The sequence below is a fragment of the Aedes albopictus genome, chromosome 3, assembly GCF_035046485.1.
Source record: "Aedes albopictus strain Foshan chromosome 3, AalbF5, whole genome shotgun sequence".
NCBI classification, from domain to species: Eukaryota; Metazoa; Arthropoda; class Insecta; order Diptera; family Culicidae; genus Aedes; species Aedes albopictus.
This window is the reverse complement of record NC_085138.1, coordinates 324,812,575-324,830,503: the sequence shown is the minus strand read 5'-3', so window position 1 is coordinate 324,830,503 and position 17,929 is coordinate 324,812,575. Positions and strand designations below refer to the sequence as shown.

General features: G+C 39.3%; 2 protein-coding genes across 2 annotated transcripts; one reads left to right on the top strand and one right to left on the bottom strand.

Annotated features, from left to right (window-relative positions):
* Positions 1-6,442: 6,442 nt before the first annotated feature.
* On the top strand, positions 6,443-7,940 carry LOC109426907 (beta-1,3-glucan-binding protein). Its single transcript, XM_029864989.2, has 4 exons — positions 6,443-6,701; positions 6,762-6,856; positions 6,920-7,074; positions 7,136-7,940. Exons 1-4 carry the CDS (start codon positions 6,581-6,583, stop codon positions 7,881-7,883), a joined length of 1,119 nt encoding a protein of 372 aa, XP_029720849.1. The 5' UTR covers positions 6,443-6,580; the 3' UTR covers positions 7,884-7,940.
* An 8,247-nt stretch (positions 7,941-16,187) lies between these two features.
* On the bottom strand, positions 16,188-17,597 carry LOC109623322 (beta-1,3-glucan-binding protein). The gene is made up of 4 exons (XM_020077861.3): positions 17,442-17,597; positions 17,288-17,382; positions 17,073-17,227; positions 16,188-17,012 (listed from the first exon to the last, which is right to left on the bottom strand). The coding sequence occupies exons 1-4, from the start codon at positions 17,557-17,559 to the stop codon at positions 16,265-16,267; spliced, it is 1,116 nt and encodes a 371-aa protein (XP_019933420.3). The 5' UTR covers positions 17,560-17,597; the 3' UTR covers positions 16,188-16,264.
* Between the last annotated feature and the right edge of the window lie 332 nt (positions 17,598-17,929).

The window sequence follows — 17,929 nt, the reverse complement described above, 5'->3', positions numbered from 1 at the left end:
ATAGAGTGTTAGATTTCTAAATAGGGTTTATGAATATACATGGAAACCTTCTCAAGCAAATTTCTTAGTGTTTAAATTTTGGACTTAGGCTCTTATCACATGCCGAATAACATTGGGGTCGCACACGCATACCAAAGTCGTGAGCGAGCTGTGGAGGCAACTCTCCACAGCGTGAATGTAATTTACATTCACCGCGTGGAGAGTTGCATTCACAGCTCGCTCACGACCTTGGTATACGTTTGCGACCCTAATGCTATTCGGCAAATTTTCAGATAAAACTACAAGGTTAAATTCATCCATACATTGTTTTTCGATAGCATGCTTCTGAACTGAGATAATAGCAAGTGAATGTAAATCTTTGCAAATGAATGGTCGCACCCTTGATCACATGTTACGCTAGAGTTCTCTTTTACATCCGGCCACTTTCAGCGAGACAACTGGAACCGATTCCGGAATACTATCAGTAGTTTCTAATATGGGCTTAGCTTATTTTCTTGCTAACCATGATTTGATGTGTCGCATGTATGAGTTTGGTTCACTTTTATATTTGGCCACTTCCGGCGGACGGGATGAATGACCCATAAAAGGTTAAAATCCCTGGTAATAAACAAACAAACAAACAACTTCCGGCGGGACACATGGAACCGGTTCCGGTATGCTACCGGTTCAGATATGATCTGAGACTATTTTCATGTTCACCGTTCATCAGGTTATAGAAAAAGCTACGATTTGATGTGTCGCATGCATGGGTTTGGTTCACTTTTAAATTTGGCCACTTCCGGCGGGATACCCGGAACCGGTTCCGAAATACTACCGGATCATATATGGCCTGAGACTATTTTCCTGTTTACCATTCATCAGGTTATATAAAACGCGGCGATTTGATGTGTCGCATGCATGGGCTTAGTTCACTTTTATATTTGGCCACTTCCGGCAGGACACCCAGAACCGGTTCCGGAACACTACCGGTTCAGATATGATCAGCGAATATTTTCCTGCTTACCGTTCATCAGATAATCGAAAAAACCGTGGTTTGATGGGTCGTATGCACGGGTTTGTTGCATTTTCATGTCTGGCCCCTTCCAGGGGTACCGGCCGGAACACCAAAATGGCCATAACTCCGGAACGGCTGAACCGATTCGAACCATTTTCAATAGGAAACAATGGGATCAGATTTTGCGTCGAATGAACCATCGTTCATTAAAATCGGTTGAGGTTTACTGCCAAAAAGTGATGTGAGTTTATTTGTACACACACATACACACACACATACACACATACATACACACAGACATCACCTCAATTCGTCGAGCTGAGTCGATTGGTATATGTGACTCGACCCGCCGGGCCTTCTATCAAAAAGTCATTTTTGGAGTGAACATATAGCCTTTCCAGTACACTTAGTGTATGAGAAAGGCAAAAATGTGTGAGCAATGAAAATTCAATTTTACAACATTCAGTACCGATATAGAAATAATATTCATGAGAATTTTAAAGAGTGCCTTATATCCTATAACGGCAGGATCAAACATAGCTATTGGAGTAGTTTAAGGTAGCGGCTGTCATGCAAGGACCCTATTTATGAAAACAAATGTTTGAGAAATAAATATGAAATACACCAATTCAGACCAACATTATAATTTGTAACGCCCTTAAATGTGTGAGACTTGAGTTACTATTTTGATCAGTGTTGTTCAAAATTAACACATGTCTCGTCCAAACCCTAATAATAGTAGTTTCTTCATTTTTGGAAATCTATAGAAAATTCTTTATGGAATTCTTGGAAACATTATGGAAGGAATTGCTTTAGAAATGCTTGAAGGAGTTCCCCAAGCAATCGCTGGAGCAACTTTTGAATGAATTTGTTATGGAGTCCTCGAAGTAACTCCATGATAATTCGTACACGATACCCAAAGAAGAATTCTTGAAGAAGTTTCTCATGAAATACTTGGAAAAAATACTTGATGAAATCGGTAGAAAATCTTCTTAGAGGTGTCGTGAAGGAAATATTGATGTTATCGCCAAAGAAATCTTCAAAAGTAACAATAAAAAACGCTGATGAAAACCTTGGCGGAATTTCGGAATGGTTTTTCTAAGGTTTCAGTATAATTTCTTAAAGATACTTAAAAGAGAATTGTTTGAAAAAATATTACACTTTTTGTTTGAATTTCTGAAGTAATCATTGGAGGGATTCCATCATCAATTTAGAATCTTTATCGATGTTTGAGAGAGTTTCTATTATCATTTTTTAAGTCAGAGAATTTTCAGGCGAAATTATTAATATATTCTGAAGAAATTCTTGACTGAGATGCTCGATGGAAGTTAGGAAGGATTTTTCAAAAGAGTTCTCAAAATAATTATGAAAGAGTCCTCTTAAAAATTGCAATACAAACTTTTATAAGAGTACCTAGAGGAATGTTTGCCAAAAATCCGGAAGGAATCTTCGGGGAAGCTCCAATATTAGTTTGATTTTGAATAATTATTCAGAGGAACTCCAGAAGAATTTTTCGAAAAAAAATCTGAAGATTTTCTTAGGGAAACTTCTGTAGAAGTCTCTGGAGGAATTCTTGAATTATCATCCAATGGGTTCGTTGGAAGTTTCCTGGATTTCTAGGATGCATCTCTTAGTGAAACCTTTAAGAAACTACTTCAAATATCCTTGGTCAATTTTTTCAAAGAAATCATTGCAGTTTTTTTATGAAGGAACCCTTCGAGAAATTTCTGAATGAATTCTTGGAACAAAATATTAAGAAATCTTCAATAGAACGCCAAGATGGATGATGAATGCTTGTGGAAATGCCAAGGTAAATCCTTGGAGAAATTTCTCAAAGAACTATGTGAGAAAGTAATGAAGAGACCTTTGGAGAAATACTTGACTTTCTTGGAAAAAATCATTTAAGAAATATTTGGAAGATCTCCGCAAGGAAACTATGGAGGAATGTTTATAGAAATTCTAGAGGGACCACTCTTTCTCAGGCGGAATTTTGATATAATTTCTTGGAAGAATATCTAGTTCTGAAGGAATCATGGGTATTTTGGCAGAAAATCATTCTGGAATTTCTTTAAAAATCTTTTAATGATTCTCTAGATGAGTCCTCAAAGATATCATCGATAGAATCCTTAGTGGCTTTCCTGAACAAATATTTCGAAAAATACTTGAAGCAGTCTTTGCAAGAATCTTTAAAGTACTCTGAAGTACTTTTAAAAACTGTTGGCTTCGAGGATGCCAATACTTTCAGGGAATTTCTGAAAATTCGAGAAGTATTGATGACATCCATCAACCACTTAAAAGATTCTTGACGAAAACGCTAAAGCAATCTTTAGAGAAACTTCTAAAGAATTACTTGGAGGAACTCCTAAATAATTTGTTGAAAAATTTTCGACACAATTCTTTAAAAAATCTTACGCTCAACTCCAGGATGTATCTTCCGAAGTCCCAAAGAAATTAATAAAGGAATACTGGGAAAAATGCCTTATTCTTGGAATTTCTATGCTGCATTTTTATGCACAGCTGAGTCTATAAGGGTCAGACAGAAGTTCATTTTCAAATGTATAGATTTATCATCGTAAAATATGTACATCTGTTATTATCACTGGGGCCTACCAATTTAGTTTCGCACTGGGTCCCCAAATTCCTAGCTACGCCTACCTTGATACCTTGTTGGCTACAAAGTAACTTTACTCCAATGCCGAGCGTATAGTAGAGCACCATCTTCGTCGGTCTTGGGCGATGTTCCTCCAGTTTCCCCGAACGTGTAGGGATCGTAGATCTTCTTCAACCGCGTGCAGCCAGCGAGTTCGCGGCCGCCCACGAAGCCGCCTACCTCTACCGGGTTCTCTGCTGAATATTGTTTTCGCTATTCTTTCTTCCGACATTCGCACTACGTGTCCAGCCCACTGAAGTCTGCCGTATTTTATACGTTTCACAATATTCGCATCTTCGTACACTTGGTACAACTCGTGATTCATGCGTCTGCGCCACACTCCATTTTCTTGTTTCCCACCGAGAATTATCCGCAGCACTTTGCGCTCAAAAACTCCAAAAGCTTTTCGGTCTACCTCCTTTAACGTCCACGCTTCGTGACCGTAGAGGGCAACCGGAAGAATCAGCGTCTTATACAGAGCGAATTTTGTTTGCGTTTGCAAGTTACGGGACCTAAGCTGGCTACGCAATCCGTAAAAGGCCCTATTCGCAGCTGCAATACGCCTTTTCACTTCACGGGAAACGTCATTGTCACATGTCACAAGTGTTCCAAGATAAACAAATTCTTCAACAACTTCAAACACTTCCCCATCAATCACTACCTCAGCACTAACACCACTAGGCCTGCTTCTGTCTCTACCCGCTATCATGTACTTCGTCTTGGTAGAGTTAATCGTCAAGCCTATCCTCGCTGTCTCTCTCTTCAGAGGAGCATAAGCTTCCTCCACTGCCCTACGATCGATGCCGATGAGATCAATATCGTCCGCAAAACCGAGGAGCATGTGCGACCGTGTGATGATAGAGCCATTCCTCTGCACGCCTGACCTCCTAATCACTCCTTCGAGTGCAATGTTGAACAATAAATTTGAAAGAGCATCCCCCTGCTTCAATCCATCCAAGGTCACAAACGACGTAGACACTTCGTCCGCGATCCGAATACTTGATTTTGATCCATCCAGCGTTGCGCGTATCAGCCTAATTAGTTTCGCCGGAAAACCATGTTCTGACATTATCTGCCAAAGCTCATTTCTTTTCACTGAATCGTACGCTGCTTTAAAATCAATGAACAGATGGTGAGTCTGCAAGTTATATTCCCGAAATTTATCTAGGATCATCCGCAGGGTAAACATTTGATCCGTCGTTGATCGGCCCTCACGAAAACCAGCCTGGTATTCGCCGACGAAGGACTCCTCAAGAGGTCGCAGTCTGTTGAACAGGACACGCGACAGTATCTTATACGCCGAATTTAAAAGGGTAATCCCTCTGTAATTGGCACACTCCAGTCTGTGCCCTTTCTTGTAGATTGGGCATATGAGGCCATCGCCATTTTACAATATTTTCATTACTAATAGGGGGACCACTCCATCTGATCAACAGGATGCTTCTAATTTCATAATACTCAGAACAAATGACTGAAGCACTGTTGTATTTTTTGTTATTTAGAAGTGAGTAAATATGTATGATAACAAAAAGAACGGAATCAATCAGTGCCGTAATTCGATTAGCTTCGTTTTCGAATAGGATGCATTTGCGAGCGTAAGATTATTAATGGTTTCCTGGCCCTACAACTTACGGGAGCGCCCGAAATATTTCTGACAAAATATATTTGTAAATTTAAAAACTATTCCTAGAATTAGATGATCGGCATTGAACCACAAAAGCCCCACAACAATTGGTGAGATCTTTCCAATATTATTTATTTATAAATAATTCTATTTCAGTATATTTACTTTATAACTGCTTATAAGTTGAAAATTCGCTATTTTCAACATCCTTTCATCTATTGGAAGATGCTTCAGTTCTGGGCTCTTTCTAAGTTGATGAAGGGATTTATAAATGCTTGCAAGGACTTGGCCAGGTGTGTGGAGTTGAGTGAATCTATGACATTGTAGATAGTAGCGACATCAGCAATGTCAATGGAAATATTCAACTTTGCAACTCCATCCAAGATTTGTGCAAGTATTCATGCTATGCTATGCTAAATTTAAAAACTATTCCTAGAGGAATGCATGTCCCTACTTTTGAGCATGTTTTTTTTTCAGATATTTTCCAAAAACACATAAAACAGCCTGGATACCACAGTAGGGTGGGACTAATTTTGAAAAATCTCTCTGGGATATGATTTCCCAAGTGGAAAGTGATCTACTACTGGTCGAAATAAGTGATCTATGCAAAAATGAGCGATTCTAGTTGTTGATATTTAGGGGTGGTGCATTCAAATGGAATTTAGTTGATTAAAATCTATGGAAAGGGATTGTGATCATCTCACATTATAATAGGACTTAGAAGTTGGGTGATACTTCGTACGAAAATCGGTAAAATCAAAGCTCTCTTTGGGTAACCAATTTTCCTTCGGAACAATAGACATCTTTCATATCAATGGTACCAAATATTCATGAAAGATATCTTTGCTTAATAGATGCTGTTCGTTAACAATATTAATCAAATGTTCATATTTTGCTTAGACATTTTTCCGGCTCACTTCGAAATAGGTCTCATTTTTTTAATGCATACGTTATTGACTATAGGTTTCTGTCATTTGTAAACAAGGTATTCTTGAAGTTTTGATGATTCACAATCTTATCATCATTGCAATGTGCTAAGTAGAATAGCTTATCTTAAAATTATCCCCCTGAATGAATCATCGCACGCTGAAAACGTTCTTACTAGATACCTGGGTATTGAGCAAGCACCAGTTAAGGCGAATAATATTGCTTGTGGTTGAATTTTTATAAATTTCAGTATAATTCAACTGCGAAAAATACCCACAGAATCCAACTGTCCAAACATCGCAACAGAATGCAAATGCATCTCGTCTAAACGAAGGTGTTGTGGACGCTTATAAAATATCCGGTAAAAGCAAACTTCACTTCAGTGATGATGAAAGATCAGAAAATAGTAGTTGTAACCATTGTTGGGTTGCTGTTGTGTGCCATTGAGTTGATCTCAGGATGTAAGCAGTCCCCAACGACTGCTTCAGGATTCAAAGCTCCAAAAGGTTATTATTGGTAGTGCTAGTGGTGAGAATAATAATCTCAACAAACTGTGTGCTTTATAGGTCGGATATGTTCCGGACAACTCATTTTCGAAGATAATTTCCGCCGTTTGGATAGAACTGTTTGGCAGCATGAAAACTCGCTTGGTGGTGGAGGTGTAAGTATTCTTTCGATTCCATCTGATATATGTATAAAGCTATCGCGATTCCAAATTTCAAAGAACAACGAGTTCCAATGGTATTCGGGATCAGGACGAAATTCCTACATTAAAAACAATCACCTATACATCCGCCCGACGTTGACGTCAGACGAATTCGGTGAAGCATTTCTGAGAAGCGGGGTCATCAACCTCAACGAGGGGCCACAGAGTCAAAGGTAGACCTAAATAACGAATATCACATGCAACCATCGAACCAACTTTTTGCAATTTCCACAGATGCACCGATGCACCGGGATGGGCCGAGCAGATTCAAGGTTGCTACCGGCGGGGAAGTCCCGATCGTATTCTGAATCCCGTTCGCAGTGCACGTCTCCGTACAGTGAATTCTTTCGCTTTCAAGTATGGAAAGGTTGAAATCAACGCCAAGCTACCTCAGGGTGATTGGTTGTGGCCTGCACTGTGGTTACTTCCGAAAGGAGATACCTACGGCTATTGGCCTAAATCCGGTGAGGTGGATCTGATGGAGTCACGTGGCAATCGTAACCTCATGCTGAACAACGAGAATATTGGTATAGGGAAGGTGTCGTCGTGCCTACATTTCGGAGAAAATCCAAATTTGCGTAGTTCACAGTGTGGTTCCGTCGGTGGCAATCGATTTGGTTCGATGTTTAACAGATATCAGCTTACGTGGACAAAGAATGTGATCCAGTTTGGAGTCAACGATAAGATCTTCCGCACCGTAACACCCTACGAGGGCTTCTGGAAGCTTGGTGGATTTAGCTTCAACCCATGGCCTAGGGGCTCGAAAATGGCACCTTTTGACAGGGAGTTTTACATAGTTATGAACGTTGCAGTCGGTGGAGACTATTTCCCGGATAATGCGTGGAACCCACATCCGAAACCGTGGAGACAGGGAAATCCCAGTGCGATGACGGACTTCTACAAAGCGAAGTCGAATTGGTACAGTACTTGGGGAGATGCTGCCGCTTTAGAAGTTGATTGGGTTAGAGTGTGGGCGGCGTAGGTGTGGAAGAAATTACATTTAAATGTTGTAAGAATTAACATTTATATCTCAAAAAACGTTTCAAGTTTTATTCAGCTCTATAAGATATTTTCGTAACCTACTTTTTAAATCTTCTAATAAAACTGATTCATACATTAACACGTTTTGATAACCTTTTTAGAACATCTTCCGGCTAACTGGATCACTATCTGAGAGGTTTTGCTAAGAGTAGCAATAAAGCCTTTTCAAAAAATAGGTTGAAAAATTTTCTTCGCTCAGTTGCTATGTTGATGACAATAGGTTATATGAGTAAATCTGTGTAAATATTCTTTACTAAATCTAAACCCAAAACAAAGCGCGTTTTCTGTGAGAAAACGCTCACGCTGCAAGCACAAAAGTGCGTTACCGGGCGGTAGAAGCACTTTTCCGCGCTTATTTGATGGTGCGCCCGCGTGTACAAAAAATCGAGCAGAATTTTTAACCGCACATTGACAAACTGTTGTGTTGTTGTTAATATATTAGTGTGCACTAGCTTTTGAGTCACAAATACATACAAAACGTGCATATGTATTGGTTAGCATCAAGCTTGCTATTTGGTGAAAACATTCGCGAAATGATGCGATTCGCTTTCGCCAACGAATACGTTTTCACCCTACCTCGCTTTAGCAAACCAACCTTCCGATGATCCAACCAACCAACGAATAGCACACGATCAGACTCGACGTTGATCAGCATTGTTGGCTGCTCCTTTTCGCCGTTGAGCTGTTGCGTTCCAGCCAAGCCTGTCTTTTCATCGCTTTCGATGCTTTTCGATCGGCTTATCGCGAAGCATCGTAGGCTGGAAACGTTATTGGTGTGGTGTCGGTACATGCGAATGTTGCTTCTGTGTGCGTGTCGAGCGTTCGTGCCGTTGCTTCTAAAACCAACCCATTTGGTGTTGTTCGGCTGTTCGGGTGAGCATGTGGCGGCACTGACAGATGTGAGCAAAATCGTTGGTGAGTTACATCATGTTCGTTTTGCCACCTCTGCCTCTAGTCATCGCTGAGCAGTGCACAGTTCAATCGCAAGCGATAAAAATACAATTGATAAGTTGATTGAGCATTCGTGAGGTGATATTTTGCATCATTGGTTAGCATAAACTTAAGAATTTGTGAGTGACTCTTTAATATCGCTCGGTCCGAGATCGAGTGGCATGACGGTGGTTTGTTTTGATTGCAAACCGGACGGCCGCCGTCATACGGCAAGGGCGTTTTTGTTTTTTTTTTGCATGCGATTGGGGTTCTAGAGCAATTAGGGGCTGTTCATAAACCACGTAGACCAAAATTTGGCAATCTCAGACCCCCTTCCCCCCCTCGTAGACTTTTGTCCATACAAAATTTTTGAAATTTGTATGGAGCGTAGACTTTGGCCAGACCCAGCCCCCCCCCCTCCCCCGAAAAAGTCTACGTGGTTTATGAACGGCCCCTTAGATAATTTTTATAAATCATCGAAAGAAGCTTGAAATTAAGGCCTTTTTAAAATGACACTTTTGATGCTCGATGTAACATCCTACAGACAATTTTCATCAAAAATTCATTTGAGGAAGCCCTTGGAAATTTTCGGGACATTTATTTGGGAATTCCTTTAGTAATTATTTGGGAATTGTTTCGGTTATTATTTGGAAAGCTTCTTCGACAAATCCTTTGGTTAGCATTTTGGAGATTTCTTTAAGAATTCTTTCGGATTTTTTGCTTTGGAAATTCATTTTGCAATTTCTTTGCAAAATCCTTCGGAATATGTCGAGGATTCGGTTAGCAATCGCTCTCATTTTTCCTGAATTTTTTTTCCAGAAATTACTTAAGAACTTTCTTTTGAAGTACCTGTGGATTTTTTTTTATTTCTTTGACAATACCATTGTAGATGACTTGTTTACTTTAAAATATTCAATCTTGACGCGATGGGAGGGCTTAACCCATTAGCATTTTAGCGCCAGTTTATTCTCCACTGCTTGGAATTTGAGCTAGATATATCTGGTTTACGAGTTGATCGCAAGTGAAGGAATCGGCCGTAAGTGCTAATGGGAACCAAAGGAGTATCCGTAGTGCATTTATCACAAGTTATAATTCAGCTTGCATAGACCTAATCTTTGCATTCTTTAAATTTTCTCAAATTTAACAATAATTGTTGAATTTAACGTAACGCAAGAGTGGGTAGGGGAGGTCTCTGCGTTACACTCATCATTCATCACTTGAATTCGAAAGTACACAGGACAGGGGACGCTAGGATAAGTTGACTTACAGCCTTACAGATTAGGTAACGTTAACAATTAAATTTATTACCTTTAGAAAATTCTGGACCCTAATCAGTCAAAACTGCTGATTTTAGAAATGAGTTCATATTTGTATTTCTTCTTTTTATAGGTTTTGTAGGGATGCATATATATAGAAGTTGACAAATAATCTTAATCATTTTAATTTTTGACACAAAAATCAGCTGACTGAACTTTTTTGTTTTATATTCTAGACGGTATTATAACACTGACCAAAAAAGCAGGAATTTTGTTACATGTTTCTTTAGGACTTAGGACGGTTGACAATCTAAAGAATTACGGTGGATGTAATAATACTTCGGACTTAGATTTAATTTCGTCTAGTCGTCTTCTGCATATCTGTGATCATATGCAGAAGACGACTAGACGAAATTAAGAACACAATTTGACACATTATAGACTATATTTCGACGTATAGGGCTTGACTGATTTCATTACAACATCGAATGGAAGCTCAAAAAGTGTTACCTAACACTAATATGAGAGTTATTTGGGGATGATGCTGGTGCTGTCAATGACCAACATCGGTTATTGACACTATTGGTAATCAGCTTGAAATAATTTTCAAAATGTATTGTAAAAAACTTAGGTTATTATTTGATTTATTGTTTAGAGATGCTGTCAGAAAACTAGTTGCCCATATCGGCTAAAAACGCTAGCTCTGGCAGCTGTCTCCGAATAATTTTCAAAATATCAAACCTGTAAACATTAGCTATGACAATTTTTTTGCTCTTCTTTGTAATATTTCTCAGGAATAGTACCTTGAAGGCGTTAACATGTACAGCTTTTTTTCTCTCTGAATGTTGTCCAGTGATCTCGGATATTTTCGATTATTGAAATATTGTTCAATTATCATATCATCTTTGGAGCTTCCATTCGGTCAAAACACTAGTGCGATGGGAATAGTTAAAACACAGTAATATTAAAAAACTACTACGACCCAATACTAATTACTACACACTTTGCTCAAGTTGACGACATCGTCTAGTCCATCGTGAGTATTGGTACTAGTAGGGGGAAAGTTGGGAAAGGGTCCAGGCTTTGCTATCAGCTGTCATGCAGCTCCACCTGGTCACTCTATAAAAAAAAAATAAAAAAAATTAAAAAAAATAAAAAAAAAGAATTCTTACAGGAATTTATCTAAGGATTCCTGCAGAAATTCCTCCAAAAATTCTTCCAGAGATTCCACCTGGATTCTTCTAAAAGTTTCTCCAGAAAATCCTCCAGAGTTTCATCCAGGAATTTCTCGAGGGATTAATACAGGAGTTCCTCCAGGGATTCCTTCAGGAATTTTCGCAGGGATTCCTTCAGAAAATCTTCAAGGGATTCCTCCACAAATTCCTTCAAGAATTATTCAAGAATTTCTCCAGGAATTTCTCCAAGAATTCCTCAAGAGATTCCTCCAGGAATTTTCCTAGGATTTTTTCAGGAATTCCTTCACGGATTCCTTCAGGATGTCTTCCAGGGATTCCTCCAGGAATTCCTGCAGGAATACCGCCAGGGATTCCACAAAGTATTCCTCCAGGGTATCCGCAAGGAATTCCTCCAGGGATTCCTCAAGGAATTCCTGCTGGGATTCCTCAAGGAATTCCTGCTGGGGTTCCTCAGGAGATTCCTTCAAGGATTTGTACAGGAATTCCACCAAGAATTCCTACCAGATTCCTCCAGAAATTCTTCCAGAGATTCCACCTGGAGTTTTTCCAAGGATTCATCCAGGAATTATTCCAGGAGTTCCTCCAGAAAAGCCTCCAGGGTTTCATCCAGGAATTTCTCGAGGGATTAATACAGCAGTTCCTCCAGGGATTCCTTCAGGAATTTTCCCAAGGATTTCTTCAGGAATTCTTCCAGGGATTCCTCCAGAAATTCCTTCAAGAATTATTCAGGGATTTTTCCTTTTTTCGTTAAAAAGAAGAACGTTTTATATGGGCAGTTTGTTGGTAGAGTATGTGTTCGCAGCCCAAGTTTTGGTCAAATAAAGGTGCTTTTACCCTATTTTTAGTAGAAAGCAGATACTTACACGTCTAGTACTCTGAATTCTGTTGAGATAACTTCAATATTTTATCATTAACATGAAGATATTTCCATGGGCAGTCTGATGATAGGGCTGCCGATCACAGCCCGCAATTATTTCTTGAAGTTTTGTTCAAATAAAGGTAAATTTACTTTATTTTTTAGTGGAAAGCAGATATTCATACGTCTATAACTTTAGCTTCCGTTGAGATAAATTCAATCTGGTCTGGCATGGTCTGCCTGAATACAAACATGAAACTATCTTCATTTTAACGAAAAAAAAACTGAAGTTATCTAAACGGAATCCTGAGTTATAGGCGTATGAGTATTTGCTTTCCACTAAAAAATAGGGTAAAATTACCATTATTCGACCAAAACTGCAAGAAATAATTGCGGGCGGTGATCGACACCCCTACCTTCAAACTGCCCATGTAAATACCTTAATTTTATCGAGAAAAGATTGAATTTATCTCAATGGAATCCAAAGTTATAGAAGTATGAATATCTGCATTGCACTAAAAATAGGGTAAAATTACCTTTATTTGACCAAAACTGCAAGAAATGATCACGGGCAGTGAACAAATACACTACCATCACATTGCTCATGAAAATAGCTCCATTTTAACGAAAAATATCGACGATATTCCAGCGGCATCCAGAGATATTCAATTTAACGACATTTTTTTTTTTGGAAAAAAAATCCACTGTGCACTGTATGGTAATGAGATTTGTATTATATTTGTCATTTGTATGTCTGTTGCGCCACAGGTCGTCTATTTGTCTATGGAAATGTCATGATAGAGAAGCTCATATTAAACAATAATAGCATAATGTACACGGAGAAACTCAAGTACTTTAATTTGAGTTTTTTAAACTCACTTCTGAGTTCTTTTTTGTCTCCTCTCTCATCCACTCTCTTTGTTGTTGCCAGAGAGCGAAGAGCAAACCAACCCAACTTTGACAGTTCGGTGCGGGAAGCAAAAATTGAGTAAACAGTATTGAACTCAAATTTGAGAATTTTGAACTAGCAGATCAGAAATGGGATTGTTTCCTGGGTATATACCCTAACTTTGTAATATTGTTGTTTTCGTTTTTTTTTGCGTTGCGTTCTCACAGCGACTGATCAGTGAATTTGTTTTGCAGTTCTATAAGCATTCTCACAGTTATTTAGCGGTAAACATCTAGGACGATCTCCTTTAGGTAAAAATGAAAAAAATTCTTTGTTTACTATCAATTTACCCTGGAGTCTTTTCCTAAACAATGGGAATAAGGACTGTATCGTTAATTATGAGTACACCTTTGAGGCTCTGTATTAAAAAGACTATGCCTTATTTTGTTAACTGCTTTGTGTCTATGTGTTGCTAACGTTGTAAACAAACGATAACCTTCATTAAAAGTTAAAGTTTTTCCTCAAGTGGAACAATGTGAGGGTTTACGGAGGAGAAGCGAAAATCGAGACCAGGCACTGCGAAAATCGATTGTGACCAGCAGAGATGGCATTCCGCACTCAAAATAATGTGCACAATGCAGCTCATTTTCATATTAAAACCGCGCACACTTGCACACAAACTGAGGAGCATGCCATCCCTGATGACCAGGCACTGCAAGGAAAAATGATCATCGCTAAGAAAATAAGCAAAAATTGAATGTGTCAGGGTTTTTGTTGTCCAAAATGCTATCAAACGATTCGGTATGCATAACACACTGAAAGACTTACCCGGACGCGGCAAAAAAAACAGGTGCGTCCAAGTCAAATTTGGACAGCAAAATTTGCAAAATCGTTGAAGGAAAATAGGAGGTAAGGAAAGAGGAGGTAAGTGTGAAACGACTGTTGGTATGGTTCAACGCGCCAAGGAGCGTAATTCCCCGAAGACCTACCCAAAACAGAAATGTCCAAAACGCAGTCAAATTCTGGCGGATTATGTGAAAACTCAGGCTTGGAAGCTGTACGACGATGTTTTGAGCAAAAATTGCATGTGCATTGTGCATATTCATGGATGATGAAACGTATGTCAAATTGGACTACAAGGTATTTCCAGGGGCACGGATTTTCACTGTTAAGCATGGCACGGATGTTACGAATTAGGAGAAATCGATTTTTTGCGAAAAAAATGGGAAAATGTGTTGGTTAGGCAAGCAATTTGCCAATGTGGTATGAAATCGTCACCTTTCTTCACCGTCACAGGTATGAATGTCGAAATATACCGGAAGGAATGTCTCCAGAAACATATTCTGCCACTCATCTGAAAGCACAAAGGTCCTACATTACTTTGGCCGGATTTGGCATCCTGCCACTATGCGCGTAGCGCGTGACACCTTTGACAGGTATGAAGTAAACAATGTTCAATTTGTGGAAAAGGCAATGAATCCTCTAAATTGCCCTTAAATAAGGCCCATTGAGAAATAGTTAACTTTGATGAAAGGGAAACTACAGAAAAAGAATAGAGGAGCAGAGGACGTCACAAAATTCAAGAAAAACTGGGTCAACGTATGCAAAACCATCGTCGGAACGGTTGTCCAAAACCTTATGAAGTACGCCAAGAAAAAAAAGCGAGAGGTGGCAAGATCCATGAAAAATTAAATATACAATCATGTTATGGGCTTTTCTGATGGTCAATGAACAATGTAATTGAATTTAATTTACAAAATAAATAAAACATTTTGAAATACAGCAATTTTAAGGTGTACTCATAATTAACGATACAGTCCTTAGTTGTATATAGAATTCATTTGATGAGAATTCATTTCATTTGATAACAGCCAATTATAGGGGAAAGGAGCCCATCTCCCGCATAGTGCTCTCATTTTCATCCTATCGAAAACAAAGAATAACCGCTATTTGTTTTTTAAGTTTTTTTTTTCTTAGGGATAAGCATGCACGATAACAAAAGTAATGGAAACGATTTATGCTTAATTCGTCTCTTTTTGGAATATGATGAACATGGGGCATAGGCTGAAGAAAGGTGCACATACCCTATGCGGCTCTTTTTCGTAATTTTAGTGAATTCTTCATTTTTTGATCATATTTCATCGTTTTGCTAAGCATCAACAGTTTTCGCTGATCCTCGTCAAGCATGAAATGTATTATTACTCGTCATAATCTGTTAAACTGTTAAATAACATACTCGCATCAATCTAGGCCATCCAAACCATTCTTGAATTGATTTGTTGAAGATTTTGCGGCCCTACCATAACACAACGTAACAAAAAATTAACTATTGGCCTGTCTCAAGAGCAAACTTACGTGTCTCCGACAGATTTTGGGCCGCTGAATCCGAATCCGGGCTCAGATTTGCTCCAGCACGTCACAATTTTGAGCTACACCTCAATTTATAGGGCAAAATATGCAATTTTGGACTTTTTTGATTGCAAGCCATTAATCATAGAAATATTTAATAAGATAAATTGGTCAATTAACGTCGAAGTTAAAGACTTATGCAAAAGATTTCGTTTTACAAAATCGGAATTAATGGTTTTAAGCGATTTATGTTAGGTACGATATTTCCCATACAAGCCACCCTCCAAATGCTTAAATCTATCGAATTTGATTTGGTTAAACGAAATATTTTGCTGGAGTCGTTGATTTTGATGATAGTTGACCAATTTAAACTTGGTATGCTTAAAAAAATAGTTCCAATCAAAAAAGCCCAAAATCACATATATTTGTATTAAGGTAGATATAGGTCGAATTGCTGGAGCAAATCTGAGCCCGGATTCAGATTCAGCGACCCAAATTCTGTCAGAGACACATAAGTTTGCTCATGAGACAAAAAAATGATGCGCTGTGTTATTCTTTTAAAGACTTCTTCTTCTTTGTGGCTCTACGTTCTCGCTGGAACTTGGCTTGTCTTATCTTCAACTTAGTGTTCTAAGAGCACTTCCACAGTTATCAATTGAAGGGCTTTCTTTGCCTGCCATTGCATGAATTTGTATATTGTGAGGCAAGTACAATGATACACTATGCCCACTAGGCTAACTGGAGACCTAACCTTCTAAAAAATATCACGTTTTGAGAAGGCGTGACTCCGAATTTTTGATCGGGAGTTTTTATTTATGTAACAAACAATTGTAATGTTTACAAGACCTACAACGCCCACACTCTGACCCAATCAACCTCCAAAGCGGCAGCATCTCCCCAAGTACTGTACCAATCCGATTTCGCTTTATAGAAGTCCGTCATCGCGCTCGGATTTCCCAGCCGCCAAGGTTTCGGATGTGGGTTCCACGCATCATCCGGGAAATAATCTCCACCGACTGCAACATTTATAAGTATGTGAAACTCTCGGTCAAATGGTGCCATTTTCGAACCCTGAGGCCACGGGTTGAAACTAAATCCACCAAGCTTCCAGAAGCCCTCGTAAGGTGTTACAGTGCGGAAGATCTTATCGTTCACTCCAAACTGGATAACGTTCTGTGTCCACGTCATTTGGTATCTGTTGAACATCGCACCAAATAGATTTCCACTGACGGAACCACACTGCGAACTACGCAAATTCGGGTTTTCTCCGAAATGAAGGCACGACGACACCTTCTCAACTCCAATATTCTCGTTGTTCAGCATGAGGTTACGATTGCCACGAGACTCCAACAGATCTATTTCACCGGATTTGGGCCAACTTCCGTAGGTATCTCCTTTTGGAAGTAGCCACAATGCAGGCCACAACCAATCACCCCGAGGCAACTTGGCGTTGATTTCGAGCTTTCCATATTTGAAGGCAAACGAGTTAATCGTCCGCAGACGTGCACTGCGAACTGGGTTCAGAATACGATCGGGACTTCCCCGCCGGTAGCAACCCTGAATCTGCTCAGCCCACCCCGGCCCGTCGGTGCATCTGTAAAAGTGGTCTAATGTAGTTTGATTGTTGTATGTAGTTTTCGTAATTTAGGTTTACCGTTGACTCTGTGGACCCTCGTTGAGGTTGATGACCCCGTTTTCGAGGAACGCTTCACCGAATTCGTCTGATGTCAACGTCGGGCGGATGTATAGGTGATTGTTTTTAATGTAGGAATTTCGTTCTGATCCCGAATACCATTGGAACTCGTTGTTCTTAAAAAATGTAGAATCATGATAATTTTCCATTCTAGATGGAAGCGAAAGAATACTTACACCTCCACCGCCAAGCGAGTTCTCATGCTCCCAAACAGTTCTATCCAATCGGTTGAAATTATCTTCGAAAATTAGTTGTCCAGAACATATTTGACCTGAAGAAACAAGCAAGTTGAGAATGTATCGCACACGGGCACTAGGTATCACCAATCACCTTTTGGAGCCTTAAAACCTGAAGCAGTCGTCGGTGACAACTTGCATCCTGAGATCAACTCAGTAACACACAGCAACAACCAAACAACGGTTAGAACTAATTTTTCCTGGCCTTCCATCGTTACTGCAGTGCATTTTGCTTTTACCGGATATTTTATAAGCATTCACAACACCTTCGCCTAGATGAGATGCATTTACGTTGTGATGTAATGTTTGGACACATGGATTCTATGGGTTTTTTTGCCGCTGAATTTCAACCAGAAGCATTATCATTCGTTTGGATGCACGCTAAAATCGCTCAGCACTAAAATGTGAAAGATCTACTCGTAAGTGCATAATTTCCAGTCCTCAAAAAAACTGTAAGAGTTACACGTCCACAAAATCAGCTCTCACACTCTTCTGAATGGGAAATGTCTATACTTTTTGGTTCACTAAGGTCACTAGTAGACCAAGCCAAATTGCGAAGCAAAAATTTTTTGCAAAATTTAT

What these genes read in the sequence shown, in the direction of transcription:
- LOC109623322 (XM_020077861.3), bottom strand. Translation starts at nt 17,559, where the DNA reads ATGGAAGGCCAGGAAAAATTAGTTCTAACCGTTGTTTGGTTGTTGCTG. An exon ending in AGGTTTTAAGGCTCCAAAAG is followed by an intron (nt 17,383 to 17,441) that starts GTGATTGGTGAT and finishes TTGTTTCTTCAG; the next exon opens with GTCAAATATGTTCTGGACAA. An exon ending in GAGGGTCCACAGAGTCAACG is followed by an intron (nt 17,013 to 17,072) that starts GTAAACCTAAAT and finishes CCACTTTTACAG; the next exon opens with ATGCACCGACGGGCCGGGGT.
- LOC109426907 (XM_029864989.2), top strand. Translation starts at nt 6,581, where the DNA reads ATGATGAAAGATCAGAAAATAGTAGTTGTAACCATTGTTGGGTTGCTG. An exon ending in AGGATTCAAAGCTCCAAAAG is followed by an intron (nt 6,702 to 6,761) that starts GTTATTATTGGT and finishes TGTGCTTTATAG; the next exon opens with GTCGGATATGTTCCGGACAA. An exon ending in ACTCGCTTGGTGGTGGAGGT is followed by an intron (nt 6,857 to 6,919) that starts GTAAGTATTCTT and finishes CAAATTTCAAAG; the next exon opens with AACAACGAGTTCCAATGGTA.